Source organism: Oreochromis niloticus, linkage group LG3 (assembly GCF_001858045.2).
Source record: "Oreochromis niloticus isolate F11D_XX linkage group LG3, O_niloticus_UMD_NMBU, whole genome shotgun sequence".
In the NCBI taxonomy this organism is placed as follows: domain Eukaryota; kingdom Metazoa; phylum Chordata; class Actinopteri; order Cichliformes; family Cichlidae; genus Oreochromis; species Oreochromis niloticus.
The window spans coordinates 3918559-3936126 of NC_031967.2; the positions used below are offsets into that span (position 1 = coordinate 3918559).

At 39.3% G+C, this 17568-nt stretch overlaps 1 protein-coding gene across 7 annotated transcripts in view; it reads left to right on the plus strand.

Moving 5' to 3' along the window:
* The window catches only part of pde5ab (phosphodiesterase 5A, cGMP-specific, b), a 110356-nt gene that overhangs the window by 61351 nt on the left and 31437 nt on the right, over positions 1-17568 (plus strand). For all 7 annotated transcript variants that reach the window (XM_025899334.1, XM_005464017.4, XM_025899337.1 and 4 more), the window contains one exon: positions 6171-6238. In XM_025899334.1, coding sequence (XP_025755119.1) covers positions 6171-6238 — 68 coding nt within the window. The remainder of the gene's footprint in view (positions 1-6170; positions 6239-17568) is intronic.

A 17568-nucleotide genomic window follows, 5' to 3' on the forward strand; every position in this document is an offset into this window, starting at 1 on the left:
CTGTTGTTCTGGATTAGATTAGATTATTTTGGCTTAATTTGATTGATTAGATGTATTTTACCAGATTTTGAATTGTTTCTTAGCTTTTCTATGTCTTGCAGTAAATCGCTTGACTAGCCCGGGAACAATCATACTACTGTGTATTTAATAAACAGCTGAACTTAAAAGCAGTCTGTACTGTGTACAGACTGTGTACACACTATGCTGTCACCTTACACTGACATCATAGTGTGAGAGTCCTCATTGGGCAATAACATTTGTTTTGGCTTGTCCTCCTTCGAGGCATTTAGTGCTCAAAAAACACTGACACTAATGTTGACTTTATACTCACGGACACGGAAAGCAAGCACAGAGAGGAATCACTGCAAATTAACTGTGACAAACAGAGAGTGGTACACATGGTTCCAGAATTTCTGCATCTCAAAAGGTACAAGGACCTCAAATCAGAATGTGTGGGTGCACACAAATTCTGAAATTTTTGTTTTACTATCAGCAGATTCACACAAAGGTCCAAAGATTAGGGTCTGGCGGCCAGTGACATCCATTGGTCCTGGTTAATCATACAGGTTTTCAGTGCTCTGTTTTTACAAAACTGGAAGTCAGATCATTACAAGAGCAACATTAAAAGAAGTCACACTGACCAAGAGAACTGTTGCGTTTGAAAATTTCAGATCCTTTTGTTTGTTATTCCAGGAAAAAGAGGTAGCGTATTTAAAAGTGTTTTCTCCTAATTCAGTTCTGTATTTTGAGAGTGTAGGTAGTACTGTTTTCAGTTTTGTACATATATAAACACACAGATAAGAATGACCATTCCCAAAATGGTAAATGGCCTGTATTTGTATTTGCTTTACTAGTCCCTAAGGACCCCAAAGCGCTTTACACAACCAGTCATCCACCCATTCACACACTGGTGATGGCAAGCTACATTGTAGCCACAGCTGCCCTGGGGCACACTGACAGAGGCGAGGTTGCCAGACACTGGTGCCACCGGGCCCTCTGACCACCACCAGTAGGCAACAGGTGAAGTGTCTTGCCCAAGGACACAACGACCGAGACTGTCCAAGCCGTGGCTCGAACCGGCAACCTTCCGATTACAAGGCGAACACCCAACTCTTGAGCCACGATCGCCCCAAAAAGAGATTTATTTACAAAAACAACTAATTGGCAAGTCTGGAAACAGAGATGGCAGCTTAGCAGCAGCTTGATTGACAGCAGTAATAAAACATAAAGCACAATTATAGTTCTTACTCATCTCTGGCTCTCTTACACAGCATGTCGTTTTTCCTGTCTTCCTTCTCTTACTCCAACCAGTCGCAGCAGATGACCGCCCCTCCCTGAGCCTGGTTCTGCTGGAGGGTTCTTCCTGTTAAAAGGGAGTTTTTCCACTGTCGCCAAAGTGCTTGCTCATAGGAGGTCAAAAATAAAAACCAGCACAAAGAGACTTAAAGTGATCGACAAAATGATTCTACGTTACAAACAAAAACAGGTAGAAATGGAGGCTTCAGCCTGACTGCTAATGACTATTTTTTGTTACCTGTTGAAACTCCAGGTCTGGCTGCTGGGTTGTGGTTGGCATTCACTCAGCTTTATCACTCTGGGTTCTTTGCTAGCTTAGCGTTAGCATGAGGTGTGTGCAGGTGCTTGCAAAGAGCCGAGGTTGTGTTAGCAGCATAATGCAGGTGTTTTCTGCCTTTATCATTGCACTCTTATCTTTGAGTGCAATAAAATGTCCATGTCCAGACTGTAGACTGTGCCACTAATTTCTTCCTCCGGAAGACAGCATCAGATTTGCAATCACAGTTCATCACCATATAATTGCTTACTTGACAGTACTGAATCAGAAATTGATTCCAGACTGACTCCTCCTTGCTACCATCTTGATCCATCAAAGTTGCTATGAAGACAGCAACTGACTGGAAGTGCTGAGAGACCTGGTTCTCTGTCTTCAAAGCAAACCTTTGTTTCCTTTGAAATAAGGAAGCAAGTTCATTGCATGTGGTTGCAATAATTTTGGTCATGCTGCACATGTTCCAACCACTGTTTTCCCTAGTGTCACTGTAGGTTGATGCAGTGAGTCAGTAGACAGCAACAAAAATGATGACAGAAAGAGACGTTACCACAAGGACCATGAGGAGGAATTCTTTGGTAGGAAAGCTGTGATTCAGGGTGATTTAGAGAGGAGAAAATAAAAAGATCTAATTCTGTTGTTGAAAAAGGGATCTTTTGGGGCTTAGTGTTGTCCAGCAAACGTAAGGCTCATCAGAATAGCTTTTCCATCATTAAATATATCTGGTAGTAATCTATGATATGTTAATTCTATGAAAATACATATTAGCAGCTACAGGCTAAAAAAATAATATAAATCACATAGGCACAACATTCTAACTATTACAATATCTAGTTATTTTATTTAATTTTTAATTAATTGTAATATTTTTTTATTTATGTGTAAAAAGAACCCATATTTAGTAATAAAACAGCTCTTTAACAGTATGTACTAATGCATAAACATTATGTGCATGGCTAAATCTAGATAAAGCTGAAACCATAAATGCTGTAAAACACTCAAGTCAAGGCAGTACCAATGCAACCTTTAAACAGCCACAACATGATGGATACTCTCATGTGCTCTTCTTATGACCTGTCACCATAATGTCAGAATATATTATCATGTTGATATCTGTGATATGTATATACTATTATATATAGTGAAGTGGATGACGGAGCACCAGAAATGTCATGCTGTCAGTATGATTTGGTATACCTTGAATGGCTCTAATTAAAAACCTCTTTAGAGCCTTTGTGGTGCTTACTTTAGACGTGGTGTGTATATTTGCCTATTAAAATGTATCAGTCACACATACTTGGAGTTTATATTCTTTAACTTGACAACAAGTTATTCTTAAAGATAATGTGACTAACACTTCAATATGTTTACAACCCACAAATATGAGCGATCCAACAAATTATTTTGACTGGTCTGGTGTTCTTACTGTCAGGTTAGTATAAACACTGTTCGTGAAATGTATGTTATTGTTAGAAATGTCAGCTTTACAGCACAGTAATACCCACTGATAAACTAATGTGACTATGTTGGGTGGACAGTTGGGTTGGGTTTATTTTTCAGGAAAGATCCAAGCATGTACAATGTCTTATATTTCTCATTAGAGATATTTTTCAGGAAATAGAATTCAGCATTAATTTATCTTCACTTACCTACATCACTGCACTTGGCTAAGCAGTGCAATTCCAATCTCATTGCCAGTCCCAACATCAACAGATCAATTTTATATTTCATTCCATCTGGCTAGTGGATAGCTGTACTGACTGTTGAGTTTTTTTACATATCGGTTTTGTAAAGCATCAACTGCACAGTCGGTTCACTGTTTAATGTTTGTGTTTAGGCCTGATTTAATTGCCTTCGGAATGTTGAAATGGTTTGTATTAGGTTACAAAGCACTGGTGCTTAACTTTGTCTGGTATTTATTGTAACCCAGTTAGCCCAATTAAGATGATTGCTTGTTCTGAATGTTATCCAGACAAAGAAAGCAGCTGTCATAACGATTCCAGAATAACCATTGTATGGAAAATAGTGTAAAGCTATGTCTATCTTGGATTTTACTATGAGGAGTATAATAAAATTACTTTGCACAGAGGGAGAGATTACCCAATAGGTCCCAAACCCTCATGCTGTTTGAGGCCTCATACAGTATGTCCTCTTGGAACTTAAAGGCTTTGCATACCAGAACATAATAAAAATATAATCTTTTCCTTACCAGGTTCTGGATTTCTGCTACAAAAGCAGTGAAAAGCTAACCTAAAATTCACTGGCTTGTAGAACTATTTTTAGCAGCAGTAATCTGAACTAACTTGAAGTAATAATTCTCTGTATAACTTTCACATCAGTGTGGAGGGATTTTGGCCAAATCTTCTCTATAACATTGCTTCAGTTCATTGAAGTTTGCGGTCATTTGGGTCTCACCACAGTGAGACCACAGTCAGGTTGAAGGTTGAAAAGCAGAGGGTTTCTCCTTGCAACCCTTACAAACAAGCCGTTAATGTTCAGTCTTTTTCTAATTCTACTGTCACAAATTGTAACATTTTAACTGAGGTCTGTAAAGTCTGAGGTGCAGCTTTTGGGGGTTCTTTGCAGTTTCTCTGAGCATTGCATCAACTGACTTTGGGGTGACTTTGCTTGGATGTTGATGCCTTGAAAGACTGGCAACTATCTGTGAATAATCTTTCACAGTGTAAAATGATGGACTTCAGATTTGGAAATGGCCTTATAACCTTACAATGATTGACTGAATTTCAAGGGTTAAATAGTATCTCCAAGTGATTAACATGTCAAAACCACTTCACCCCCATTTCTCTCAGGTGCTCTCTATGTTTTGGGGTGAAGTGACTCCTTTTAAAAACAAGTGCTTAAGTTTACGTATAGATTGTCCCTCTCCTGACCTCACAAGTTGTCAGACGAGCTGTCTCCCTTTCTTTTATACCAATCCTCCTTTCTCTCTTACCGCTTTCCTTTCTTACTAAACATTTACTCTGAGAAGAGACTTCTTCTTACCTTATCTACAAGACAGGCCCTCTGTATACAGGTGTCAGTGTTAGATATCTGTACTTTTTCAAGCAGGACACACAAGTCTTTGGATTTTAACATAACATTTTGTCTAGGAAAGGAGCTTTCCTGTAGGAAGTCTACTAAATGAAAGTGCTGTTCTTAAACACTGACTGTACCAACAATAACATGGAACTTTTTAAGATGTGAGCCTGCATTAGCTCACTTCATTTTACTGCAGTACATGGTATCTCTTTGGACACAGTGCTATATATTTTTGTGTATGTGTGTGTGTGTGTGTGTGTGTGTGTGAGAGAGAGAGAGAGAGAGAGTCTGTTTGTATGTGAGTGCCCATATCTAATATATGGGCACTCGAATGCATGCACTTTTATGGTGTTTAACATTTTGCATGTAAATATGTGCACAATCGATATTTATAGTGTGCACATGTGGATGTGGATGTTTGGCTCGGTGCGTGAATGTAATGAAATGTAATAGACATTTGGCACACCACCGTAACTGTGTTGTTCTTCTGTATTGTTCAGCTCTCCCCAGCAGAAATAAATCTGGAATTGTTTCCTAAGGACATATTACGCCATTAGCATGAGTGTATTTGTGTGTGTACAAACCAACCACTGTTTTATACTTTCTTTTTATCATTTTCTGATTTTCCCATTTCCGACTGTCTTATTTTCTTCCTGCCAGAACAACAAAATAGGGCTTTTTATATCAACATAAACCACCACTATGATTGCTTTAATGGCTTGTGTGTTTAATCTGTTGCATCTACAATCTTCTGTAGTTAACTGTTTCTTTGTCTTTCCTTCACATGATGATGCTTCCAATGAATATAAGACAAACCTAATTTATTCCAGTGTTCCCACATGCAGGAAAACATTCCATTATCATGTGTCATCCTGTTATAAACTATCCCACTTGCCAAAGATCCCAATAAATGTCATAACATCGCTTGGTCCTATTTCTGTTTAAAACAGCTTTATTACACTCACCTAAAAAGATCAGTTACCCAAGAGCACAAGTATGTGTAAGTATGTACAATAATGGGGGCAATTCTTTCCAAATGAAGAAAGATCATTCGTCTTTAACATCCTGTCCCAACCTTTTTAAAATAGAAAAAAAAGTATCCTTTGTGAAGGGTTGGGAGTTCAGATTGAGAGAAACAAGTCCCTATAAGGGGGGAAAGGAGAAAAGAGGACTGGAATGTCAAAATAAACTCTCATTCTGGCAAGGCTTCATAGGTAATAGATCAACATCGCTTTTTTCATGCTAGGAAATCTGTTTTAGGCACTGTGCACAGTACTTCTGTTTAACTTAAGGCATCTGGATGTTGGGTTTTGCTTTAATAGCTTAACTGAAGGGCAAGAGGAAATCAATATAGCCAGAAAACACACAGAGTAGACCTGCAGCAATTTACAGAAATTTTTATTTTCATATTAAACCACACAAAATTCAGAATGTTTTTATAATCTTGCTTCCAATAGCAATTTCTGCCTCTTGTTATCCCCTACACCGCACCAAGCTACACCATTCAAATTAGTCATGTTTACGACATCTCAGATAAGTAAACTAACTTTCATTCTTTTTGCAGAACACTTTCTCCAGTGTCTTTCATATGGACTATGAGGAACTGGGTGAAGTCCTAGATGCTGCCAAAAGGTAAGAGGATCACCCTCAGCACAAGCCTGTTAAAATGGCATTCGAGTGTTAATGACTTTATGCCTTCAGGCATAGCTATTTTCATCAGTATTTTGCTAATGTTGAAAACTGCCTTTCTCTCTCCCTAAGAGGCCTTTAGATGATGTTTGAATGATGGGCACTTGCACAAAGATCTGTTATCATCATGTAGTATCATGTAGTCTTCACATAGTTTCCGAAGTAATGAAAGTCTCATTGTGCCCATTCAATCACACTGAATTGAAACAGTGTAGACAAGAACGAGGGATTGAGTCCAATACTCTTAAGTTTGCTGAGCTGATTTATAGCCTCTTTGGATCTTTTCGAGGTAATCCAAATTCTTCACCTGCCATATTCCTAGATATTCAACTGCAGGATTTTGGCACAAAGCTTTTGGTCCTCATTAGCCGGGCCCTTTTGGCTTCATTACACTGTCCTTAGGTTAAAGTTGACAGATCTTGGGTTACAACCCATTTACCATGATGAAGTGGACCCTTTCACTGACTTGGAGTCCATCTGAGACCTTTCCAGAAATCATCCATTATGCACACTGTTTTGCGGTACATGTACATCCTATTACATCTGACAACTCAGGTGGATGATGGTGATTTTGGTTGCTGTTAGTGAACGGGCTCTTTGTTGTGTTCCCTGAATTATTACTAAGGAGTTTTTGTGGCATTGTAGGGCACATGGTCATATTGGTGGAAACAGCTGCCATTTCCATGAGCTGTGTGCTTGGTCTATAGCTCAGGTGGTAGAGCAGCTAGGTCACCTACTAACCGGAATGTTAAATACAAAACACTTACGAACAGCACAGAAAAAAGTGCTTGTGCAAATGGGTGTGAATGTACAAGTTGTTTAAAGCGTGTTGAGTGCTCAGATAGAGTAGAAAAGTGGAAAAGTAGAAAAGTGCTATATAAGAACCATTTTACCTCCAACTTTCCAGTTAGTATCATTGATCAATGGGCTTTGATGAGTGGTTGTTGATCAATGGTCATAATAATTTGCATATCAATGATCGAGGAACTGACCTCACAGCCCATTGTTCATTCAGTGGGCTAGTTTCAGGCATTGTGAAAATGTACTGTTGGGGAAACCTGCAGTCAGCTGAGACTGAAGAAGTTAGTTGGATGAGTGACGAAGCGTTTCTCCCACTGAAAACACTATGCCCAGATGAACAGAATCAACAAGTCCATTTACCATTTCACAGTCATTAGGGGTAGTCACATCCATAGCAGGACATCTCACTCCAACTACATAAAGAATTTCATTCACAGTATTCTCCTACTTGGAGACTTGGAGACGGGTAATGGGTAATAACAGTGTGTCTTGAAGGGATGTGACTGGGAAGGACCTAAACCCAAGTGGTGTTCTATTATTGGACTGATGTGCTAACCACAGTTTGTCCATAATAAACACCGACTTTAACCATAAGGGTGTTCATAAGTATAAGTGGCGAAAGGACAGTCTAGGTTGCAGGTCGACAATCAATTTTGTAAAAGCAGGTTTGTGGGCAATATTCTGGGCACTAAGTGTAAACAGGCGCTCTATTGTGAACTGATCATCACCTAGTGGTGAGTTGGATTATGTGGTGAAGGAAGATGCAGGAAAGGTCTGGTGCATCCAAACATATAGTGAGGGTGTTCTGGCTTCATCTGGAAGAATCCCGGTAAGCAGGGTATTCAGTTCCCACTTCCAGCATGTTCTGCACCCCCTCCTGTCATGGTCCCATCCCAAATCAGATAGTGGTTGCTGGAGGTGACGGGAGCCATCAAGCTGAAGAAGAAGTTGTATTGGGCTGAGATTGCCTGTAGAACTCTGGAGGGAGCTGGCAGGCACTGGCAGGCCAAGTGGAGTGCAGTTCTTGAAATAGCTGAAACAAAAACTGGTGTGGGAAGAGCTCAGTAAGGTTATGGAACAAGACTTTTGATTGGCCTTGAAATTATTCTGGTCAGCTTCATTGGTTGGTGCCAACCTACACTTAATTGTCCTGGTCTCTTGGTCACGAGTCAGGGGAGAGAGGAGCAGGTGATTGACAGATAGATTAATGAAAAAGTATATTCTGTAAATCTGGATGTAGGGTTTTTTAGTGGGAAAACTAAAATTGCTACGTCCAGATGAACAGAACAAACTTTTTTGGATTTCTTTACCTGGATGATTGAGCATGCCTTAAGAAACAGATGGATTAGATTCACCTGTGCAGTGATGTGGACACTGTACTGACTGCATTATAAGAGCTGAGTATAGAAACAAAGCTGTAGATTTACAGCTTCAGTTAATCTACCTTCCTAACTGTCTCTATTCTCACAAGGTCTGAGCAATGACAGAAAGAATTACATTTTGGATACAAACAGCAAAAATGAGCTTTCTCCAAAGGCTAGCCTTCCCTTAGAGATAGAGTGAAAAGTTCAGTCATTCAGGATGAACTCAGAGACACTCTTCCTCCATATATAAAAGTAGGTAACTGAGGTGGTTTGGGCATCTGACTAGAATACCTCTTGTGTGCCTTCTGGGTTAGGTTTTCTGTGCGTATCCTACTCATAGGAGTCCCCACGGTAGACCCATGGCACACTGGAGAGATTATATCTCTCAGCTGGCCGAGGAATGCCTTGATGTTCCCTCGGTTGAGCTGAAACAACTGACTGGGGAACTATTGAACTGTTTTATATATGGTTTTGGTTGCTCGTTAAAAGTTTGTGTATATTATGAGTACTCATACATTCTTATGCTACATCACTGGTTGCCTGTTAACATGATGCATTTATAATATGTCATGCATAATTAAGGTTTTTGTAGGTCTAAATTGTAAGTTATTGTTGTAATATTAAAATTATATTATGCAATTATAAGGATGGATGCTTTAGCAGATGCTTTAGCAAGTTGTGTATATATTTGCCATGGCAGGAAAAAATTAATAATCAGTAGTTTTCATCTCTGTGTCCTGTTTGTTCTCTAGAAATGATAAAACATCGTAATTAGCATAATGGTTATTTGTAAGGGAGAAACAGGAAAATAAGATTCATTAAATGATTTGAAAGGAAACATGAAGAAGTGAAGACTGAGTTCCCAACAAAGGGCCAAATGGTTTTAGTATTTACAGGCAGGATGAGTAGAGGGCCATGGTACAAGGGAAAGGATTTGGGAATCTGCAGCTGTAGACTTGTGCTGCAGCCAAAAGGGGTGAATAAGAACTAATCTGATTTAAGATACAATGAGATAGAGATCCTTCCCCCTTACTCCCTCCCACTCACTCCTCTTTTGGCATGCTGCTCTCTAGGGTGGCCTGACCTCCACAGTTGCTATGTAGCATCTAAAATTCAATCTTATTCTCATCCTAAGCAATACAATTGGATTGCATGTTTGTATTTGTGTGTGTGTGTGTGTGTGTGTGTGTGTACAGTTATGTGTGCATTCACTACATTTTCTGTGTATCAACATATCCATATATAACCTATGCATATATGTTAGTGTTTTATGTAATTTTGATTAGTCAGTTTGGTTTGCCTGGGGTAAGAAGAAGAAAAAGAGGTATGCTACAGTTTGATGGATTGCATACTTACAGGGGGAGTGAGAATATGATTTTATACTAATAAGAAGGAGATAAAATTGGATTTTAGTTCCTGAGAAGTTTCTAATTAATGACAAGTTTCTGAAAGTAAACTCGTATATATGTGCATAAAGTGTAGCCATATCAGCTTGCAGCCATGACTAAGTGTAAAGAGCTCACTGAAATTGAGTGTGGTACTATAACGGGATGGTTTTTCTAGATATTCCGCTATCAACTTTCTAAATAGTATTACTGCAAAGTAAATGTATTCAGGAGGCATAGTACCTCAGACACAAGGTTGAAACCCACATAAAATGATAGAGCATTATTGTCAAGTGCTGAGTCATATACTGCGTAAAATTCACCAAAACTCTGCTGCTAAGGTAAGTGTGAAACATTATATGTATCCAAAAGTAGGGAGATTACTATTTTCCACCAAAAAATATTAAAAATGTAGCTCTATGAAAATAAATACAATATGACAGAACAAATCAACTCAGATAAGTAAAATATTAATACAGAAAAGTGAAGAGCTTCATAAATTAAGATCTAAATGTGATTTAGCAGGGAGCTTAAAATGAATGCAGGTATTATGGTAGTGAATATACAGTACATGAACATAGAGAAAACTTTAACCAAACTTTAAAGTAGCTCCTTAACTTTAACGTAACTTTTTAATTCTGTGATATTATTTAGTAATATGTGTATTTTTTCTTGCATATTTCATAAACATTCCTAACTGTAAAACTGCAATATAAGCAAAGAAATGAAGCCTGAATATAACATGAAATGTTATGTATTAACATTGCAGTTTGTACACCCAATTTGAAGCTACTCTACATAAGAAAATATACAGCTCAAGAATTGTGAGGAAAACTCAAATCACATATCAGATTTTGACTGAAATATTCAAGCTGAAAAATATTTAATGATGTGGACAACAAATTGATGTAACATTACATTACATATATTTCCTACAATATATAAGTTTATGTTTTTTAACAAAGAAGTCAAATTATTTTGAAATCAGCTATGCTACTCCAAATAAAAATCAAAAGCATATCATGCACTACTCAACGACTCACCCCAACTCTTTTAAGGAAATGAATTTAAAATCTGAACAACATATTCATGAGTTAATTCCAAATATTAGGATGGGCCAAAGCTCTTGGTGCTGAGAATCACAAGAAGAAAGGCAAGACAAAAGATATTTACAAATGGAATAACACACTGATTAATTTTCATAGGATTTGATGACAATAATAATGTAAGTGGTTTTTAAATGTAATCTTAATGCATTTAAAATCAAGAAAACTAAAAACACAGAGAATTCATGGTTTGGTATATTTTTCTGTCATTATTATTAAATGTCTGGTAATAAAACATGCTTTTGATTAGACTTCATCACTTTATCACTTTTCCCATTCCTAAGATATAGCTAAGAGACTTGTGAAAGCTTGTGATCCTCTTTTCATTGGTCAAGCAAATGGACCTGTGAGTTTTAAAACAGAGTTTTAACATGCTTTTCTTGGGTGTAACTGATTTAAACCCAGTGCACAGATATTCTTCTTACTATGCCTTTTATTTTTGTGAGAAGATATTCTGCTCTCTAGGCCTCCTATTTTTGTGTCTGCTAATAATTCAAGTCAACAAGGAAAGAAATTGAAATAATTGGTAGATGGACCAGACACAAACCAGACCTTGCCTTGTCTTCTATAGGGTCTCATTTTTTATATCCCACTTTCATTCCAGTTTCTCCTAATTTAATAACTCTGTTTAAATGCTGCTGTGTGTATGTGCTAGATTTCCTCTGGGACAGCTGTGAAATGGCAAAAATGAGCAACTCCATCTGGACCGATGTGGGAAGGGAGGGAGGTGCAGTGCAGGATGTTAGCTTTGACTGTCTGGAACTGCTGGAGGCTTTTTATAGTGACATTAACTGCCACGGCTGTGGCTTCCCAGTGACACGAAGTCTTTTTTGCTAAAGCAGAAAGTTCAGTCATGTTGAACTGATGCTGTAGATACAGCTCACAGGAATGGCAGGCAGATGATTTCAAGCAGACAAAGTGGGACAGTGAAATTTGTGTGGGGCTGGAGCTTGATTGTTGTCCTGAATCAAAAGCCAAAAGTTTTCTGTCGTGGTTTATGTGATGCCAGTAGGCATTATATGACCTTTATTAAGTCAGTCACAGAGCAAGTGAGAGGAAGGGTAGATATTAGTGTGGATTTCAGTTTGAGTGATTAAACCCAAACACAAATGCACAGAGTCTGCCCCTTTTCCATCTGTGTGCGGGTGTATACTGAGGTCACTTTGGACAGGACACATTGTTGTAATTAGCTCAAAGGCTCAAATTTATCCAAAATTAAAGGCCTAACATGCATTAAATCCTGGAAATCAAAGAAAAACACTAAAAGACTCACTTTTACTTGAGTAAACCTATGACTATCAGAGAGTTAAACACTCCATTGCGGTACAACTCTACACACACATATGTATGTGTAGACCGTTTGTACAGGTCTGTACAAGGTCTACTGTTTACCTGTACAGTTATGGCAGATAGTCTTGACTGCTCATCAACTGAGGCTAAATGCTCTGGTCTTGGCACATAACTACAAAACTCATGTTTTAATCTTAATTGTTCTATTTTTGCTCTTAATACAAAACTAGCCAAATAATTTAAGTAAGTAACTTTAAGGGCCAAATGCATTATATTTCTTTACATCAATATAGTAGGGGTGACGTGAACCGCAAGTGGCCCCCGGGCCACGAGTTTGAGACCCCTGCTCTAGTAGAACCAGGCGTGGGAGAGACAGACATCTGCTGTGTTGGGAGGAATTTGCCAGTAAGTGTACTTCAGGTCTACTTCACTGGATGGTTAAGAGTCTAAACAGTCTCAGAATCTGTGGGCACAGTTGGCTGGAATCACTTGCCCATAATCTTACCTCTAACCCTAGCCAGCCAATGGAAGAACACCCACTGGTTGAGGAATGTCTTCTCCTGGTCCACAGAGATGTTTACTTGCACTAGTGCCCCATATTAATCAGCTGCCAGTAAAGCCTTGCATAATGTATAATGGGCTTCTAAATAGTTCAAAACACAAAATACATCAATATTCAGTTTTTGTTTTTGTTTTTTTTAATTTATTAATCAATCATTGTTTTTTGTGCCATCCATAGCATTTTTCTGCTACATTATTTGAAAGAAAACTGTAAAATTCACAAGTAGGCATAGATTTTACTGTACTTTATTGAACATTAATAGCAGATTAACACAACTGATGCAAAGACTATGTAGTACTATTTTTGGTTCTTTGACTAACTTTCTTTAATTACTTCACCACATGAACATGAAACCAGCCAGTGTTTCTGTCCACTTTTTTGACAGTGTTACAGCAAAGAAATAATTTAACACTATAAAGCTATATAGTACATCTACTGGAGATGGAATGGTCTCAACTTACTGCACAACAACAGCAACAGGACTTTGTCGCCAACCACAAAACTGCTTTCGCCTTGCTGTCTGATCACTCCATTTTTTCTGCTTCCTTTGAGATTTAAGATTCTCTCTTGCCAAGGTTGTGGTCTTTGGCAGGGATAGCTCATTTGAGGCAGGGATAGCTCAGTAGGTAGAGTGGTGGCCCCATGATCAGAACGTCGGGGGTTTGATTCCCCTAAACAGTTATTCCAAGGTACTGTCCCTTACACGCTTTTCCCCAGGCGCTAGATTGGTGGCTGCTCACTGCTTCACTCAGTAAATGGGTTAAATGCAGAGAAGAATTTCCCCACGGGGATCAATAAAGTATACTTTTTTCCCCCTCATTTTAAGGACGTAAGAGATTATATTTCTGTCCTTGACCTGATCCATTTCCTCCCAAGTCTCCCTCTAGTGGACCTCTGACCTGATGGGCAAACAGAAACTCAAAAGGTGAAAAACCTGTAGAAACCTGAGTAAACTTACACAAGACAAACAGGAGAAGGTCTACCAGGTCTGTACAAGGTCTACTGTTTACCTGTACAGTTATGGCAGATAGTCTTGACTGCTCATCAACTGAGGCTAAATGCTCTGGTCTTGGCACATAACACAAAACCAGAAGCTTTGTATATCTATCTACACCCATTATAAGACTACTTCTGCTGTTTCCTTTGGCTGAGTTATATTTCTCTCGTGTGAAGTAGATAAGTTTCCTAGATCTTGTCTAAGATAATGAATGACTGAAATCCTGCTCACGTCATACTCCTTGACCCACATCTTTACCTCTAGATAGAGCACTCTGAGATACTAGCCTAGGACAAGAGCTTCCATAATTTCTTCTTTTGTGGATTTGTTGTAATTTACCCACTTGCAGAACAAGTCCTTCAAATGGGTGCATAGCTCTTGAGGGGTTCTTCCACTGGAGTGTCAAGGGGCCTGAATCCCTTTCAGCAAGTATCTCTGTTTCTTCAACACTGCACTAAGCACTAGCTTTCCAAATGGCAGCCCTGTGGCTTGTGCTGTGGGCTGGCCTCCTCTGCTTGCCTCCATATCTAATTGGAGCTGAGTAAACGGGGTAAAAAATGAGTAAAACTGAGGGTGTTCTTCTTTTGCTGTCTCCTTCTCCTGCCTTTTATTCTTCTCTGTCCGAAACTGCATGAAGGTCTTGAACATCTGAGCTAGACTGGAGAGACCTGGTTTTATTGCAATCCATTAAAGACTGTCAGTTTTCCTCAATGGCTCCCCCATGGTCTCTGCTCCTTTGGGTTCCTTTGGAGGCCTGGCCATCTGGCGCGGCACTCTGTCACTCTCCTTCTTGGTCAAATAGCCCTTACACACCCTGTAGGTGTGTTTGGGGTCACTGTCCTGTTGAAAAATAAATAAAGGTCAAACTGGATGAGATGTCGCTGCCAGATCCTGTGGTAGCCATGCTGGTTCAGCATTCAATTTTGAAAGAATCCCAAACAGTGTCACCAGCAAAGCACCCCCACACATCAAACCTCCTCCTACATGCTTCACAGTGGGAACCATGCATGTAGAAACCATCTGTTCACCGTTTCTGCGTCGCACAAAGATGCAGCAGGTGGAACCAAAGATCTCAAATTTGGACTCATCAGACCACAGCACAGATTTCCACTGGTCTAATGTGCATTCCTTGCTGCTTCTGCTTGTTGCTTTTCCTTAGTAGTGGTTTCTTAGCAGCTATTTTGTCATTGACGGGGTGAATGCTGGATTTTTCCATTCATCCTCTGGGTGGAATCGCTGCACTCCTGCGTGTGTCCACACCTGTTGTCAATTGAAATGCCAGTATTTAACTGTAATTGAACTGTAATAGCGATAGTGATATTTTCTGCTTACCTTGTGTTTCTCTGCTCACAGTCATCCAGCCGACCTCCATGCTCAAATTCTGACAATACTCGCCTTCATTCGGACGCTGATATTTCTTGACAGCTTTTCCATCACAGCATATGCCAGCTTCACATACCTGCCTGCCTCTCTGCCATAGTCATTGGACACCACGGACCATCCCTGGCTGGAACCTTCATCCAGCCAGGGATGTCTGGGACCACTTACCCCTCCCGTGCCAATCCTCCACCTGCAATAAGTAAGACAGTTCTCGTCCATGATTCATTCCCACTCAGTCTTCACGGAAACACCATCTCCTCCTCTCATAGTGATTCAGAGACTTCTGATTTCGTTCCCTGACCTGAAACCCCCCTTTTCCTCCCACGTCACAGAATTCATGCGTACATAGTTATTCTAGTACTTCACATTATTTTGTACAGTTCATGCTTGCTACTAGCATTCTACAGGGTGGGCCATTTATATGGATGCACCGTAATAAAATGGGAATGGTTGGTGATATTAAAGTCCTGTTTGTGGCACATTAGTATATGTGAGGGGGCAAACTCCTCAAGATGGGTGGTGACCATGCTGGGCATTTGGAAGTCGGCCATCTTGGATACAACTTTTGAATAAAGTTACGTTGAAACCAAGCACACCATTGTTTTTCTTGTGACATTACCAATAAGTTTGATGTGTCACATGGCCCTCTTCTTATTGAAAAAACAAAAGTTGTATCCAAGATGGCCGACTTCTAAATGGCCACCATGGTCACCACCCATCTTGAGGAGTTTGCCCCCTCACATATACTAATGTGCCACAAACAGGACTTTAATATCACCAACCATTCCCATGTTATTACGGTGTATCCATATAAATGGCTCAACCTGTAGAATATCACATATCCCTCATAGGCAAGTTACATCACAGTTCACAGTTCATAGTCAAGTCATCTTTATTGTACTCTGTTTGTCAATAAAGTCGGGTAAATCACGTTCACCAGTGCCTCCATGTGATCTGGTGTGATCTGCATTAGTGTCTGTGATATATTTGACCATAAAGGTCTACTTCGCGCAGTCTCCTCTGAACAGTTGACTTAGAGATGTAACTGCTACTGGAACTCTGTGTGGCATTTATCTGGGCTCTAATCTCAGATGCTGGTAATTTCTGAGGCTGGTAACTGAGATGAACTTCTCAGCAGCAGAGGTGATTCTTGGTCTTTCTTTCCTTTGGTGGTCCTCATGTGAGCCAGTTTGGTCATAGTGCTTGATGGTTTTTGCAACTGCACTTGGGTGACACATTCAAAGTTTTAGCAACTTTCCGGACTGACTGACCGTTCCCATCTTCCCATTAAGAAGGCAAAAAATTCCACAAATGAACCCTGACAAGGCACACCTGTGAAGTGAAAATCGTTTCAGCTGACTATGTCATGAAGCTCATTGAAAGAGGGCCAAGGGTTTGTAGTGCTGTCAACTAAGCAAAAAAACAAAACAAAAACATATTCAGAGTTATTTATCAATTTTTTCTTTGCTACATAATTCCATATATTCCATATTTTTTTGCTTCATATATTTGATGTCTGCAATATGTATCTACAATATGTAGAAAGTAGTTAAAATGAAGAAAAAACATTAAATGAGAAGGTGCGCTAAATGTTTATATACTGTCCAGTATGGTGCAGAAACTTAAATAAAGATTTTATAACTTTCCAGTGATACACGTTCACTGTTGACTATAAGGAAAAATCTGTAAGGTCCATCCTTGATCATTTTTATAATATAATTGCTAGAGTCCATCAAAACATGCTTAACAGTTTGTGTCTCTCCTCATGAGGTCCTTTCTGTCATTTGCTAACACATGCTCATATTCCCTCCCAGTCTTACTCACACACCACTTACACCACAGCACTACAGCCAAAATCCATTGGCTTTACCTTTAGCTGACTTCAAGCTTGTGCCATGTTTATATATCCATTTTCCATCATTTCTCATGCAGTATTATAGCTCACTCTGTGGTTAAACTTGGAGAGACACAAGATAACAAACTGGGTTATTAAGTGCTGACAGACATGACTGATGGCTTTAGCTCCCAGGTCTGAGCCAGGGCGCACTGAACTCAGGTGCAGCTCCCTAGCTCCCCTAGCTTTTATTAGCCAGCAGATATTTTATTATTCAGTGCTGTTAGCCTGGAGCTTTAGGATGCAGCTTTGAGGTTACATTGACATTTAAGGAGCAGATGGGCAAAGCTATGAGAACGAATACTTAAAATGTTTATTTTCTCATTTTTGTGAAAAGCTGCAAGTTAAAAGTAAAATTTGAATCATCTGCAGTTAAAGTTTTCCCCTTTAGTCCTCCACATTCCCAGTCAGTTTTCTATTTGTGGATGAATTTTTTTCTCAGTGACCTTTTTCCATTAACTCCCAAAAAGGTAAATGGTAAATTCTGCATGAAG